Here is a 17,169-nt window from a genome sequence, read left to right as displayed (position 1 = left end):
ACATTAGAAGTATCAGAAGTAAAGGACTGCATCTATTATGATGAAGATGAAGACTTAAAGGATGAGGTAGAATCTAAAGCTGAAATAGTGGAAGTGTCAGAAGTGGAGGACTGCATCTATTATGATGAAGATGAATGTAAATGTGCTGTATTTATATAGCGCTTTTCCAGTCTTAACAACTACTACAGCGCTTTTACATCTACAGGAAACATTCACCATTCACACACATTCATACACTGTGGCCGGGGCTGCCGTACAAGGTGCCACCTGCTCATCAGATAAACACTCACACACATTCACACTCTGTGCAGCACCGGGGGGCAACTCGGGGTTCAGTGCCCAGGGACACTTCGACAATGACTGCAGGGGCGGGGATCGAACCACCAACCTTCCAATTGGCAGGCAACCGCTCTACCACTGAGCCACAGCCGCCCCATGAGACCAGCTGATGAGAAAGAATCAGTAAGGAAGAGGACCCAGATAGAAGAATATTTCCAGTCAAAGGATTAAACATTGGCGCCCAGGTTCCACTCCAACTTGCGGCTCTTTGCTGCATGTCATTCCACCTCTCCCCTTTCATATCTTCAGCTGTCTAAAAATACCCCAAAACTAATCTTAAACCAAATAAAAAAGGACAAAACATTGATCTGGCTTTCCATTCCGGATGACGGACGATGCATGTTGACAGCAGAGAGAGATACAAGTCACCATCATCTAACCCACACACACACACACACACACACACACACACACACACACCACACCACACACACACACACACACACACACAACACACACACACACACAAGCTACCAAAGTCCAACTGCATACGCAAAGTCTCCAATTGATGACATAGGTTCACTTGACCTGTCTTATTGACCTTAACCCTCTGAGCCCGAGACACTCGCCCACGAGTTTAAAAGTACCTCTGATTAACTTTTGAACCATACAAGCGATTTACTCACTTTCGGTTTCGTTTGAATCTGACGCTTTCGGCTTTACGGAAGTCTTTTCCGGGTCTTTTAGCCTCTACAGGGGTTTGTCTATCCAGCCTAGAGCTTTAGCCTCTGGGCTTTAAATCCATAGTTATATCCAGATTGATCCACTTTTTTACCATAATTCATCGCGTTTTGGTCGTTTTCTCGCTAGATCGCTCCTCAGCGTCTGCCCTGTCTGTCCCGTCTATTGTTTCAGGAAGTACATGCCCATATATGGGAGATAAGGCAAACTCTTGTATGGAAGGCCAGAGGGACCAAAATGCCATAGACTCTATTGAAGCAAAATAATGCAATATTTAGACATATTTGCTTGTTAACATTGCTGTGGGTGTAATATCAATAAATATGACATTATATGTTATTATTGGCTACTACTAAATGTATGACAGCAAAACGTCTTGACTTTTTTGGAAAAAATGCATGTATTTGTCAACTGTATAAGTTATAATGATTATTTTCTTCACAGTGTGACTCCCAAGACATATGAGAAGTGTTTTTTAGAATGGAAATGGCTGAGGGATTATATGTCTGTGATATCATACATATCTGGAAGATTCATTATTTATTTATTTATCTTAAGGCCCTACAACCATTTTTAACATGCAAGTGACCTCACTGCAACCCAAATATTCAATAACCCAGTTTGTTCCTGAAAAAATGAGTTCAATCTTGACTGTAGACAACAGGGTTGTGTTTTACAAGTTATTATAAAATAAATCCAGACGGAAATTAAACTGTAAAAATGGCCTCAGGGCCCAGAGGTTAAATTTCAAATGAAATAAAAATAAAATGGAGTAAATGTCTTTGAATTAAGTTATTAAAGCCTTAATAGAGAATCAGGTGAAGTATCTACTAAATATTATTTAAATAAAAGTTGAAAAAAAATCCAAATGATTCTAAAACAGCATCCTCACTAAACTTTGACATATACCACTCTGTGATAAGTCAAATAGTCAAAATAATATTAGGTCAAAAATAATTCATAGTTTCATTTTATTTTTACTCAAAAACAGGGTATACTTTTACGTGAATAAGGTCCATTGGCTCTAAATTCCAAAACAAAGGGAAAAATGTGCAGCAGTGGTTTGAACTGAAGTAAGACTAAAGGTGCAACGCAGAATTGATGGACAACTGTTTATAACAGTCAAGCCAGGTGGGGTCATTTTGACCCCAGAGGACCAAAGATGTTACGAGGGTTCAGCACAGCCACCAAAAGACATGGTGGGGAGGGTGGTTGTTGGGAAGTATACGTAGTTTGATGGAGGGAAAGAGATGGAGGGCTAAAAGGATGAAGACCACAAAGACATCAGGGAGAAGGAGGAACAGGGGAAAGGAAAAGGCAAACAAGACAAATTGATAAAAGCCATTTTGGTTGAACTAATGGACTGGATAGACCACAATAAGAGACAAAGAGACACAGAGAGAGAGGAAGAAGAACCAACTATTTAGAAAGACGATAGAAGACAAAGACATGTGGTAGACTTCAAACAAACAAGTGTAACGTCCATATTGGCACTCCTATTGGTGCGTTCAAAATCCAGTGTGGTCTGCTATAGATTGGCCCATTTGTAGATGTTCACGTCTGCTTTCGTGAATACTTTGTGAGTCCATTTGGCCAACCTTCAAACCAACCACTGTGTGTGTGTCTGTGTCTGTGTGTGTCTCACCAGATTGGATCCTCCAGTCCAGTAGAGAAAAAATCCATCTGGGTCAACTTTCAGGGTTACGAGGGTGGGGGGGCCGCTGTTGGGCTCCTAGATAATAACAGAAAAAGAGATATTAGAGGGACTAATAATAACATCCATCTTTCGCACGCACGCACGCACACGCACACGCACACGCACACACACACACACACACACAAAATGGAGAAAACTACCAAATGAACCGCAGAATGTTATTTGTACAGTTTAGTATAACAAATTAAGAATTTAAAAGCAGGGCAGTCATTTTCCAAGAAAAAAAACGTGAAAGATTAAATTAATTAGAATTAGAAAAGGATTTTACATTAAGAAGTTATACATGTAGCATTTAGCTTCTCTTTTATTAATCACTCCTACATTTGTATCCTTTTCTGGCAGAAAAATAGCACAAACAAGAACACAAAAAAAACAATTTTTTTTCTAATAAATTTTTCCACTTTAAGAGAATATCATTTTTTATCATGAATTTACAACTAATCTCTGAAATTTGGATTTTTATCTGGAAATCCTACCCCCCCCCCCCCCCCCCCCCCCCCCCCCCCCCCCCCCCCGTATGTTTTTTTCCCCTACCTAGAATAGTCCTAATAGGCCGTCGTAGTTTAGGACCGGGCTACGTGGCCTGTATTTGAACTAGATCAAAACTTTTTTTTTTTTAAACGTGTCAGTTTACTTTATTGTAAGTAGATTTTTGGAAAAAGTGATACCTCTGTTTAGCCACAGTTATGAAAATAAGAGCCAGAACGTATGAAACCATAATTTTGTTTCAGAAATGAACAGCCAGTATTTTTGAAAACTATATGAAAAAAGCAGCTTATGGATGTGGCCTAGCGGTACCTGCCGTTGTATGATGCCTTGGCATTATGGGAATGTCGACAATCAGGTATTACATTGTGTGTTTCTGTGCATGTGTTTTTGTTGTAGAAAAACCACACAGTTTTGCCAGCATGAAGATATTATTCATGTGTAATGATGGAAGCCTGCATAAACATGTCATCATCATTATGGGGTTATACGCAAGATACCATGACCGCACACGTAAACACACAGAGCTACTGGCTCTGTAATTACAGTGGTAAGGAGCCATACTTCGGTCCAACAGACAAACATACTGTCCAGACATCCTGGGAAACAACAACGATGATCCAGATCGTTTGTTATTGCAGTGACAGATGACTCATGTATACATGTCATCATGAGCATCAATATCAGAATGATCAGAGAGAGAAAGATCTGCATGGCAGTCCACACAAACCTATCAGAGGAAATGCACAGAAACACAATACACTAACAACTAACCACATACAAACGGCATTTCTTAATATGGTGTAGAACAAATCCAATGACTACTATATGATTTTAACTAAGCAATGGATGTGTATGAAAATTTGCACACATTAAATAAGAGCATGCCTCATTCGCATATTTACACATAACATTTCAGATAACTTGTCATACCAACATTGTCTTAATGTCATGTCATACCCTATTCACCAGCAGCATCTAAACTTTATTAGCTTAGTATGCTAATTCCTCAAATTGCCAAACATGCAACTTAAGCAATGAAGCTTAATTTCATCCACTAGGCCTAAAAAGGACATTCCAATCATAAAAGTTAATAGGAAACAACGATTGTGGGTTTTATGTGGGGGATTTCCAGTAGACTAGTAGTTTCATGTTCACCACATGAAAGTAAGAAATGTTGAATATTTGAATAATTATTCAAGATGGAATGATTTCAAATTATGCTTAACGAACACAATCTAGCATAAAATAATTGTTATAGATCAATTCATCAATGAAGTAAGCAAATTAATTAATGCTACATTATCACTTTATGAGACTCCATAAAGAACTATTTGACTCATATGCGTATATACTCACAATGATCATGCTTGGCTTAAATAAAGGACGACAGCTATCTTCAGACCGAGCCAGGATATCTGATTACCCATCTTTATACCTACGTTAAGCTAACAGTGCTTGTTGTCAATCTCTCCGCAAGAAAGCGATTAAGTGTATTTCCCTTAATGTTGAACTATTCCTTAAAGCTTAAACTTTTGTCTCATTCCCAGGAAATGCACAGATTTAGTGCATTTTAACCGAACATACCTTGAGTTTAGGCTCCACAGTCGGCTAACAGAGAAGGAGATAGCAGGAGAGGTGAATGTTTGGCATGGGAGAGGGACAGAAGGAACACAGAGAGGAAAAGAGAATGTTTGAGAGAGAGAAAGATGGGAGAAAAGATGGATAGGAGAGGGATTGGGGGGGGATTGTGGAGGTTGAAAAAGAGAAGGAAACAAAAAGATCAGGAGTAGAAGAAGAGAGCATGAGATCAAAGTCCAGCCACATTGTGAGACCTTAATTAGCCACAGTAAATAGTCTTTTTAAAGTAGGCATTCCTAACTTAGGTGATTAGGAGACTACTTCCACACAGCTCCCTACAGCTCTATACAGCTCCATACAGCTCCGTACATCTCTATACATCTCTATACAGCTCCATGCAGCTCCTTACATCTCTATACAGCTCCATACAGCTCCATGCAGCTCCATACATCTCCATACAGCTCTATACGCTCCGTACCACCAACCAGCTGGGAAGTTATCAGGATGTCTTCCTGTACTTTCATGTGACAGCTTAACTTTAACTTCAAATGTGAAGCAGACCCTGCATGATGAATCATTGAACTTATGACCTGTGTTTACTCACTGGAAACAGTGGAAAACTGTACAACTCCAATTCACACTGGGATTACCATCTAAAGGCTGTGACCTGATGTCAGATGCTCTTTTCAGCTGGTGGCTGGATGTCAACACGGAGCAGTTCTTTTACTTGCAGTGACGCCTGTGAGCTTGCATATATTTGCACCTTTTTGTCTGCTCGGTTTGACTTTGTGAGACAAGAGAACGTAAATTTACAACACAAACTGGACACAGCCAGTTCGGAAGGTGAAGAATGTTGTCAAAGTGCAGAGACAACCGTGCTTTCTATGAAATGATAATGCAAATCAAAATGCATGGCTTGGTCAATGGAGGCCAATGAGACCGTTGTTTGAAAATTTCTAGGTAATCTTTGCTGCAATTGGTCAACACCCAAAAAATACACACACACACAAATCTGCATCTACAGTATGCAATTGTGCTTGGACAGATTTTACTTTAATCCATCTTAGAATGTATGCCACTCTATTTCAAGAGTCAGATTTACGTTTTGTTTTCTGCCACTTTTCAATCAACTTCACTGACTTCAATCTAAAAGTGGTGATGACAGCTTGTAGGTGGAACAGTATGAGCACCCTCACATTCTTTTTTTTTGCAACCATTTCATGCTCCATTACCATTGCTAGGCAATATTATAATGTGGGCAAATTGTCTTTATAATGCTGGATGAGTACATTAAGGAAGGCATTTCTATTTTGCAGTAAATAATTCAAATTTGTTAAGCAGAATCTGTATATGGTGCCAGTGCCTGTTAGTACAAGGTTTTGAGAAACATTTTATAGTCAAAGTGCTTTAGGTACCCACCCTAAGTGTTCAAATGGCCTCTGTAGACATGAGGTGAATAAGGTGTCTCCTTCTCTTAACTTTGTTTATTCACTGACACCCAACACGGTTTATCCTCCTGCGTTGAATGAAGATTTGCTTATATTCTATCTTTAGTATTCTAATAAATTTAACATTGTTGGGTTTCAGACGTTATATGGCCATTTATTAACTATTTTTTGAACATTTTATAGATCAAATGAATAAATCAAATCAATCAACAGGTTAATGATAACTAAACTTTATCATTCATTTATTGTCTTTTCCAGTTGTAGTTCAGTGCAACTGCTCTGTGATAGTGTGTTTTACAGTAAACATGCACCTAATGGTGTGTTTTCTACGTGCGAGTGGGTGGGTGGGTCTATAATAGGACCTCATTCCACTCCCTAATTAACTGCCACATGTAGAAATCTTCTGTAGTCTCGCCTTCTTCCTTTCTTTCTTTTCATTCTTTCTTGTTTGTCTTTCCCTCCATGTCAATCATCCCTTCAATTCACTCTCTCTCCAACACTTAGTCCCCTGACAAACAATGTCATTACCTGACCGTAATGTCAAACACACACTCAGTGGACAGACGGACCACCATCTGAGGTCTTAAATGGACAGACGTTAGCTAACGAGCCCCTCTTAAAAAAAAAAATCACAAACTATAAGGACAAACACGGCTATTCTGCCTCTCTCTTCCTACATACTGCCCTCACCACAAATTATTTTGTGTGTGTGTGTGTGTGTGTGTGTGTGTGTGTGTGTGTGTGTGTGTGTGTGTGTGTGTGTGTGTGTGTGTGTGTGTGTGTGTGTTGTTTAATGGGAGTCAGGAGAAAGCCATTAGTGAAAGAAACTGACAAAAAGTGGCTGCTCAAAGTGATCTTTGGTCCGTCACACTGTCTGTGTGTGTGTGTGTGTGTGTGTGTGTGTGTGTGTGTGTGTGTGTGTGTGTGTGGCGACAGCTTGCGGGAGTGGTGCGAGGAAGAGGGCCAGTGTGCACTCAGTGTGAGTGCGTCTGAGCTGCTGCTTTGGCAACATGTTAAAAGTTGGTGACAGTAGGTAACCTTTGGACTTGAATGAGAGAGAGGGAGAGAGTGGGACCACAGAGGGAAAATTAGCTATAGAATAGAATACAAAAAGCAGGTCAATAAAGTTAAAACTTAGTACAGTGGTAGAGTGTATGTGGTGGATGAATTTATCCATACAGCAATGCATACTAGCACATACATAGTGTGTACAGTAGGTGTGTTTACACTCTTGGTTGGTTTGATTTTCCTGCAAAACTTTTAGTACATACAGTATGTACCCTAGGTACTGCAGCACCTAATTTCCAATCAGGAAATGAGGCACTAATTCTGCAGCGTAAAGCCAACTGAACAAGACCCCAGTGTATGCAGGTCGTAGAAAGTTAAATGAAGTGGATTTCTTTTCAGACATGAGGTCACATGTGCTCATGTGCGGATCCTGTCCTTATCCTTTTGTTGATGGAAGGTTGGGGTGTGCCCGATCAGAACTAGTGATCAATGCTACTTCCACATTAGACCATAGGCCGTATATTATAAACCCAAATTTAAAAAGTATTTTAAACTTGAAGTAAAGCGCTGTAAGGTGAACACATTGATTGTATTTAGCCATTACAGAGCTCCGGGACGCCGGTTACCAGCGTCTGTTGTTTGACCACCAATCAACACTCCTGAGGAACGAACGAGCGTTTCCTGGGTCAAAGTATGTATTTTCGTTATCATCGCAATGTGATCTCTGCTCTCCAACTTGATCGCTCCTTTGTCCCTCATGCCATCAGACTGTACAACTCCTCACTAGGGGGGAGGAGGAAATAGGGCAGAGAGGACAATACATACATACATACATAAAAACATACATACATACATACATACATACATACATACATACATACATACATACATACATACATACATACATACATACATACATGCTTACATACAGTACACATACAGACATACATACATGCCCACCTGGACTTAAATTCACACCTGGTCACTTTATCACTTTAACACTGGACTCAACACTGACACTTTAATAATAATTGATGGTCTTTTCTTAGCTTATTTGACAAATTTTCTTATTGTTGTTATTATTATTATTTTTATTATTATTGTTATTTTGTTGTCTTTATACTGTCTTTTTTATCTATTTTTTATTACTTTTTTCTTGCTAAAACTGCTCCTGGAACCCTCGCAGGAGAAAAGGATTAATAAAGAGAAGTCTGCCGCCGCATCGACCAGAGAGACACATAAATGTAAGTACTTTTCGGCTTAAATAATTGTTTTAAAAGTTACGACAGTCTTGTTTTGTGGTCTATACAGTCCTGTACATATATACTTGCAACCATGTTCCTAACTGAAACTTTTTTTTAAAATTGCTAACTTGCAATGCTAACGCTAATCGCTACTGCTAACGTGATTTGCACAACAGTCCGCATTTCTCTGCTTGAATGGACTGTATACATCGAATAGATGTGTTATATATATATATATTACATATACATACCTATATCACACGGAGGGACACAGCAGCTGGTACGTTTGGGGCGAAACAAGCAGAAGTTTCTAATTCATGGGTTCATGTTGTACCCATCATTATTGCATTGGTACTGAATTATTGTAATCATTTGTAATTATTCCTGTTCATGCACTTATATTGTTGTGGTTTTGTATGGGACACTGATGATATGTGAGGGGGGGGGGGGTTACGGCAACAGGCTCCAGACTGGTCTGAATATCAGAACAGCTGGAGTTAATTGTTTTTTGTGGTCTTGTGTGATTTTGTTTGTTTTTGTTTGTTGTGTTTGAAGCCTTTTTATGTGTGTGACATGTTAGTTATGGTTCAATAGTTGATAATGGTTCTGTAACATCATTTTATGTAACGTTTTTCTGTTATGTTTAATTTATTGGCAATAAAGACAGATTTTTGTTAACAAAATGTTTTTCTGAACATTAATGACATTCAAAACAGTGATAAGTGAAACAGATATACAACACACCATAAAATCCTCCAATTTTAATTGTCTCCCAAAATTGTATTTATTTGATTATTACTTTGATTTATTTGAATATTACTTTTAGCCAACTAAACCATTTCAGAATCATAAAATCAAGCTACAAAGCTAAAAAGGGGTATGTATCGCTTGAGAAGTTTGACATTTTGGAGATGCATGATTTCACAGGACGACAACGAAAAGCAGTGTGTGATGACAAACAAGACCTCTACCAATTCAACTGAGACACTGTAGTGTTTTTAAAGCCCTAAAATATGGATAACATAACCAAATATGACAAGGGACTGTTTGGATAGCTTGTGTAGGAGTGGAGGACCCTCGACCATAGTAGTGTTACTACACAAGACCAGACTGAGATCCAAAATGAAGACCAGACAGAAAAAAAGGGGACAGAGGGGAAACAAAACTAAGAGACAGGAACAGGCTGAGACTAATAGAAGGAGGAAGAGAGAGTGATAGAAAGATGGCAAAAGAAACAATGGGGAAGAGATGACATATAAGATACATTTAAAATATAAGAGTGGAAGGAGTAAAGATGGAGCAGTCCAGATGTCAGTAGCACACTTAACATGTGGCTGTGGTTGACCTTCCACCTCTCTCTCCCTCCATCCCTCGTTTCTCACCACTTTGTCAGGATGTCAGCAGTGTTTCTCGGCACGACGTCGGACCTTCCCACAAGCCGGCTCTTCCTCCTCCTCTTACTCTCATCTCCTAAACATTTACTCTTTCCTGACTACGTTTACATGCACAAAATATTCAGGGTTAAGCCCTTATTCCAAAAAGATGATATTCTGACTAAACTGTTTACATGGCTAATGCAAGTGAATATTCCACTAATATTCCCATTTACATGTAGCCATGCAAAATACAAAGTATTCCACCGGAGGTGGAGTTGTTGGACCGTGTGAATACAGCGTCCCTCTTTCATTCCTCCAACCACCTTTACAAAAAAGGTCAGCATAGCGATGTGTGCATACCAAAAAACCTGTTGATACCCCTAACTTTAATAATGTTTAAAAGTGGCTGTGTTTATCCTTCTCATCAGGTCTGCAGCCTTGCAAAAAACTGTTGGCTGGTTGCTTTGTGTACAGCAACCATAGAAACATATAGAGCTGACCATCAGCCTGCGGTAAAAGCCCAGATTGAGACGCATATTCAGAATGCGCTGTATACATGTCCAAACAATGCCTCTAAAATCTGAATAATACCGGAATATTCCATGTCTTAATCAGAAAACGCTTCATTTGCCAAAAGGTCTTATTTGGACTATCCAACCGGAACATGCTATGTACATGATCTGTATCAAATTCTGAATATTGTTATATTCAGAATAACAGAGGAACATTGGTGTGCATGTAAACATGCTCATTGACTGATGACAATTTGTGGCTTGCTGCCTTGACGCATCTATCAAATGCTAAACTGAGTCATCCATATTTCTGATACAGGCACACAGGAACAAGTGGAGCGCATTATGTTTTCCCATCAAGTAAGAATGAAACAGCACCTCTGCTTGCAGAAGAGATCTACTTCTTAGGATAGAAACGGTTCATTTTGATCTATTGGCTGTTATGTCACGCATCTCTCTGTCAAATGCTTTCCAAGCCATTACACAATCATCTCGCCTTGTGTTAGGACGGCATTAGGAAAATCTTGTTATTATTTGTCTTAGTTTAGGATGATCGATCAAAGCTCCTCCAGTGGGCATTTTTCATCAGTGCTGCTGTGGCATCATAAAACTATTTCATGCTGTAATATACAGTGACTGTTTTCAAAAAACTTGCCAAAGCCAAGCCGGTAGAAAAAAAAAAAAACAAGAAGACAAAAGGAGGTGTTCGGCAAGTCCCAACATGCAGGGGCAGAATGCATCCCAAAAAAAAGAAGAAGAAAAAGATTTCAGTCACCCCTGAAAAAAAGAAAATGTTTCATCAGCCTTAAAATAAAACATTAGGCAGGCAGTGTTTTATGGAATTCCAGGAAACTTTTAACTGGTCCCGAGGTTAACAATGGCACCCTTAACTCATTTGCTTTCTTGCTGAGTTAGAGGAGAAGATTGTTACCACATTGTTAGCTTAATAGCATAACGACCGGAATCGGGGAAACAGCTGGTCTTTTCTTAGTTTAGCAGTTGGAATGTTTGAGCCGACGTAACAAATAAGACATACTATAATAATATATGAGTTTAGTCTTCAAATGTCCACATATATGTTTATCATTTTTCTAATTCTTGATGCTAAGCTAACTGGCTGCAACTTTATGTTTACCATACACACACAAAAGTGGTAATGATCTTATCATTAAACTTGTTCACAAATCTGTCTAAATCTGTAAGTGACCACTTTTCCTTTGGCGAAATAATCCATCCACCTCACTTGTGTGGCATTATGAGATGGGCGGGACCACCATTTGCCTCATGCAGTGCAACACATCTCCTTCACACAGAGTTGATCAGGTTATTGATTGTGACCTGTGGAATGTTGGTCCACTCCTCTTCAATGACTGAGCAAGGTTATTGAATATTGGCAGGACCTGGAACACGCTGCCGTATACGCCAATCCAGAGCATCCCAAACATGTTCAATGGGTGACATGTCCGGTGAGTATGCTGGCCATGCAAGAACTGGGATGTGTTCAGCGTCCAGGAATTGTGTACAGATCCTTGCAACTTGGAGCCTGGGGTTCTTATGCTGCAACATGAGGTGATGGTTGTGGGTGAATGGCACAACAATGGGCCTCAGGATCTCGTTCACGGTATCTCTGTGCATCCAAAATTTACCTACACTGTGTTCATTGTCCATAACATACGCCAGCCCATACCATAACCCCACCGCCACCATGGGCCACTCGATCCACAAGGTTGACATCAGCAAACCACTCACCCTCACTACCCCATACTCGCTGTCTGCCATCTGCCCTGTACAGTGAAAACTGGGATTCCTCCATGAAGAGAACACCTCTCCAAAGTGCAAGATGCCGTCGAATGTGACCATTTGCTCACCACAGTCAGGTCGAGACGATGAGGACGACGAGCATGAGGATGAGCTGGAGAGAGTCTGACAGTTTGTGCAGAAATTCTTTGGTTATATAAACCGATTATTGCACCAGCTGTCGGGGTGGCTGGTCTCAGACGATCTTGGAGGTGAAGATGCTGGATGTGGAGGTCCTGGGCTGGTGTGGTTACATGTGGTCTGTGGTTGTTAGGCCAGTTGGATGTACTGCCAAATTCTCTGAAACACCTTTGGAGATGTCTTATGTTAAAGAAATGAACATTTAATTCACGGGCAACAGCTCTGGTGGACATTCCTGCAGTTAGTGCCAACTGCACGCTCCCTCAAACTTGCAACATCTGTGGCACTGCTCTGTGAAAAAACTGCACATTTTAGAGTGGCCTTTTATTGTGACCAACCTAAGGCACATCTGTGCAACAATCATGCTGTCTGATCAGCATCTTCTAATGCCACAACACTGAGGTGGATGGATTATTTTAGCAAAGGAGAAGTGCTTTAGACAGATTTGTGAACAATATTTGAGAGAAATAAGCCTTTTGTGTACGTAGAAAAAGTCTGAGTTCAGCTAATAAAAAATGGGGCAAAAACTAATTATTTATTTATATATACATATATATATATATATATATATATATATATGTATATACACACACATATATCACACTGACCAATTATTATATAATAATTTTGGTCAGTGTACACATATATATATATAAAACTGTATTTGAACACCAGGTGCAAATATTATCTGAATTAAACACTGTGCAGAGTAGGGAAATGTGAGGTGTAAAGATGATTCTTGTATTTGACTTTTGTGCGCTCTGGGCCACACTGTCAGAGAGCTGCTCTGTAGACATGCTGTCTGTCTCTGTTTGCTTAATTGGTTGTTTAGGAGGAATTTTAACTGAATTCCAGTTGGAATTTTTCTAAATTGAATTGTGGCCGGGCTGCAGAGGGTGGAGCAGCAGCAGGCGGAGGAAAGCAGAGAAGGAAGGAGAGAGAAAGAAAATGGTTTGGTTCTGGATCCTTACAACAAGCTCGAACAGGAAGTCATTCACACACACAAGAACACGTGTGTACACAAGCCGAAACAGAAGAAAGACGGTCAATTTGCAACAGATTCCTTCTTCTCACCCCTGTAAGAATCTGTGTGTGTGTGTGTGTGTGTGTGTGTGTGTGTGTGTGTGTGTGTGTGTGTGTGTATCATTTAATGGGCCTACAGTAGACGGCAGAAGCTCAACGACAGATAGGATTTAAAACGTGAAGGAGGAAAAAACGAGGCTAAAGGATGAAGGGCCAAAGAGACAGAAGATAAAGAAATAAGGGGGTGAAAAGTGGGGTTTTCATGTAAACAAGCAGCACTGCCCTCAGGCACTATGTGTGTGTGTGTGTGTGTGTGTGTGTGTGTGTGTGTGTGTGTGTGTGTGTGTGTGTGTGTGTGTGTGTGTGTGTGTGTGTGTGTGTGTGTGAAATAATAAATAAAATGTTTGTATATTTTAATCTATAATAATTTATAACAAAAATCTTAAACATAAACCTTAAAAAATTCTATGCACCTCCCTGTAGTACAATTATTTCTGCAGCACAGAGGAGATTCTCTCTGTAACAGAGCCAGGTTGACTCATCCTTCATTTGATATGGATAACCTTCAGAGTCCCTTAGAGTCTGTTATGAACTTGTGAAAAACTGCTTGTACCCTTGCTTTGGAATAATCTACAAGACATAAAAACACCAGGTGTTCAACTAAGATATTAAGAAAATAATTCATAAGTAATTCAACTGTATTAAACAGTCAATGCTGTCATGCTATTGCTATGTAGGGAAAGTTGTAAATGTATTTTTTAAGTGAATCTGTGATAATGCTACACTGCCGTTTTGGCCAGGTTTCTTTTATAAAAGAGACATCTCAACGCACTTCCTCGTTAAAAAGGCCTCAACAAAATCAAATTTAAAAAATGAACATTTGAGTGCAACAAGTTCTTATTTTCTCATGTTTGAGAAGTTAGTATTCTTAAAAAGATATTTTCCAGATTCAAATCCAGCTCTGTGTCATGGCAGTGTGGGCAGTGTGTTCAGATGAAGTGTGCGTGTGCGTGTGCGTGTGTGTGTGCGTTCTTCTCTCCTTGGCTGCAGTGCACAGAGCTTGGAGCAGTCAAGATCTAATGAGATCCGCCAGATGTCGCAAAATGGCTCGTTTTGCGTCATCCGGCGGATCATCTAAACACACTGCCCACACAAAGACGACACAGAGGTGGACTGAAAATAGTAGTATCCACAGAGTATCCATTTAAGTATTTTAAGATTAATATTTTTCTAAATGATTCACCTTTACAAGCCATTAATTATCATTATGACAAAAGTGAGTAAATAAGGTGACTATTGGGAAGACTGGCAGTCTTATCTTGCAGACGGTCTTGTCTTTACATTCAGGGAAAGCATTGTTTCTGCAGCAGTTACATGAATAAGCACTGAATATATCCTGGATATCATTCTTTCTCTTCCACATTTAAAAGGTGTATGTATAATCCTGAATTGTGAAAAAGCCCTGACTGGTTAGAGAGGATATCTGTACCATCTCAACGAGGGTTTACTGATGTTTAATAATCTTTGACATCTTGTGTCCAAATACAAAAGCATTCCTGTAATTATTTTATGAACTGTACATTTTGGAAAACTGGCATTTTACTTTCTCTCCATTTCTCATCTCACCCAACTCCCTCCTCTCCAAGATGGGTTTTCTTTCTCCATATATACTCCATAATTCACGTGTTGACTTTAGTGGGCAATACCAAATAGAGGGATGAAACATGTAAATATATATAAACATAAGAAGGAGAAAGCATGCACATGTTTTTGAGTGTTCACACACTTGATCACCAGCATAACCATTTCCTGGGAATTCCCTTTGAGAGAGCAAGAGTTAGTGTGTGTGTGTGTATGTGTGTGTGTGTGTGTGTGTGTGTGTGTGTGTGTGTGTGTGTGTGTGTGTGTGTGTGTGTGTGTGTGTGTGTGTGTGTGTGTGTGTGTGTGTCCACACCTGACCTCATATCTCCAAAGTTTGATCAAAACGTATGATAACAGCCTTATTAGAACTATGGACCTTTTCATGCAATGTTGCGATCACACACACACACGCATTAGTTGGAAGACTTAGGTTAGTCAGACTCAGCAACTCAGTTAATCATTATGGCCGCTCAACACATGGACACACACCTATTTACTCTGTGGGGTAGATTGCAGAATGGCCCACCCACACACACACACACACACACACACACACACCACACCACACACACACACCCACACACACACACACACAACCACACACACCCCACACACACACACACCACACACACACACACACACACACACACACACACACACACACACGGAGTTGCCAAAATGAATTTCTTTGACTGTTATTAAAACAGTAATAGAAACAAAAACAAAAAACTCGTTAAAAATGTTGGTTACGTTTTTACTAATTATAAAAAGTGACTTTTCAGAGTGTGTGATTCACGCTCAAGGTGCACTCAGACAGTGCTTCTCTTCTCTATCCGCTGGGAATAAGCGGGCAAAGTCAAACAGAAGAACGATAGGGAAATAGAGGGGTGTCTGAACTGAACCTGACCCGAGGGAAACCGCTTGACAAGAATTCAACCACACCACACCACACACACCCACACCACCACACACACACACACCCACACACACAACACACACACACACACACACACACACCACCACAAGGGGGCCCAACACCACCCACACAACACACACACACCACAGAAGAAGAGGCCACACAACACCCGGCACCTACCCAGGGAGTATCAGACAAACACACACTCGCATAGTGGGGCTTCTGTTTTCAGCGCATTTTTGTGAGGCTATGCGCACACCTGCACACCAGGCTACTTATACACATTATCCGTGTTTGTCTCTTTCAACACACACGCACGCGCACACTCAAACAAACACACACTTCACAACAGTGGGCTCCTATCAAAATCAGGCTGTCATGTCTCATGGTGTCTGCCTCTCGTCCTAAGTTGATCAGATCAGGAGAACTTCTTGTTCAGAAAACAATGACTCGTTTCACTTTGAGGCGTAAAAAAAAAAAGTGCTGACCCGGGAAGAAAACAAGTTTTAAACATTACATTCTCACCTCGTCCCATTTGATGAATTTGCCCCCCTTCTTCAGCGCTTCGTGGACGGACACGGGTTTGAGCTGCAGCGCGTGTACTCCCGGCTTGGCCCCGGCCATGGCGAGGGACTGCCTGCCCGGGTGCCAACGCCTAAACCCCGGCTACGGCGAGCTGGTCTCCTCGGAAGGAACCAAAAACGCTCTGCCTTCCTTCCCTTCCACCCCGGAGCTGGGGTTTCTTTTCCGGGGAGACGGTGACTTGGGAGGCCGAGGGGAGGGAAAGTTTTTCAGACACTGACCTCAAAAGTAAGTGAACCTCGCCGAGAGTTTGAAGAACATGAGGAGCAAAATCCAAACAGAGAAAGACAGGACTTGACTGTTTTCAGCGCGCACCGCCGCTGTCTTGTCCGCGTCCACGCAAAGCGGAGGCGCGCCTACTGCTCTTTTGTTATTATAGGCTTTGATTCATATATTTGTTTATTCATGCAGAATCCTTTAATCGCGCACTTGAGCCCGCAGAGAGATCCTATCCTTCCTTCCTCCCATCTGGTCGACCCCTCTCCTCTCCTCTTGCCCTTTCGTTCCTCTACCAACTTTCTCTGCTTCCTCTCTCTCTCTTGTCGCCTCCGACGCGTTTCTTCCTTCCCCCTCCTCTCCTCCCTGCATGTTTTGTGTGGAGCGAAAAAATGAGAAGATTCCGAGAGGAGTGTGTGAGGAAGAAGGACAGCGTCAGATAGCGCTGAGTGAGTGAGGAA

General features: G+C 40.7%; 1 protein-coding gene across 1 annotated transcript in view; it reads right to left on the bottom strand.

Moving 5' to 3' along the window:
• The window catches only part of plcb3 (phospholipase C, beta 3 (phosphatidylinositol-specific)), a 75,348-nt gene extending 58,179 nt beyond the window's left edge, over positions 1-17,169 (bottom strand). The window contains exons 1-2 of the mRNA XM_032511567.1: positions 16,436-17,169; positions 2,666-2,752 (exon numbers count right to left, since the gene is read on the bottom strand). Coding sequence (XP_032367458.1) covers positions 2,666-2,752; positions 16,436-16,534 — 186 coding nt within the window. The 5' untranslated portion in view covers positions 16,535-17,169. The remainder of the gene's footprint in view (positions 1-2,665; positions 2,753-16,435) is intronic.

The sequence above is a fragment of the Etheostoma spectabile genome, unplaced genomic scaffold (assembly GCF_008692095.1).
Source record: "Etheostoma spectabile isolate EspeVRDwgs_2016 unplaced genomic scaffold, UIUC_Espe_1.0 scaffold394, whole genome shotgun sequence".
Taxonomy (NCBI): Eukaryota; Metazoa; Chordata; class Actinopteri; order Perciformes; family Percidae; genus Etheostoma; species Etheostoma spectabile.
The sequence above is the reverse complement of the archived record's forward strand: the minus strand, read 5'-3'. Positions and strand labels throughout refer to the sequence as shown.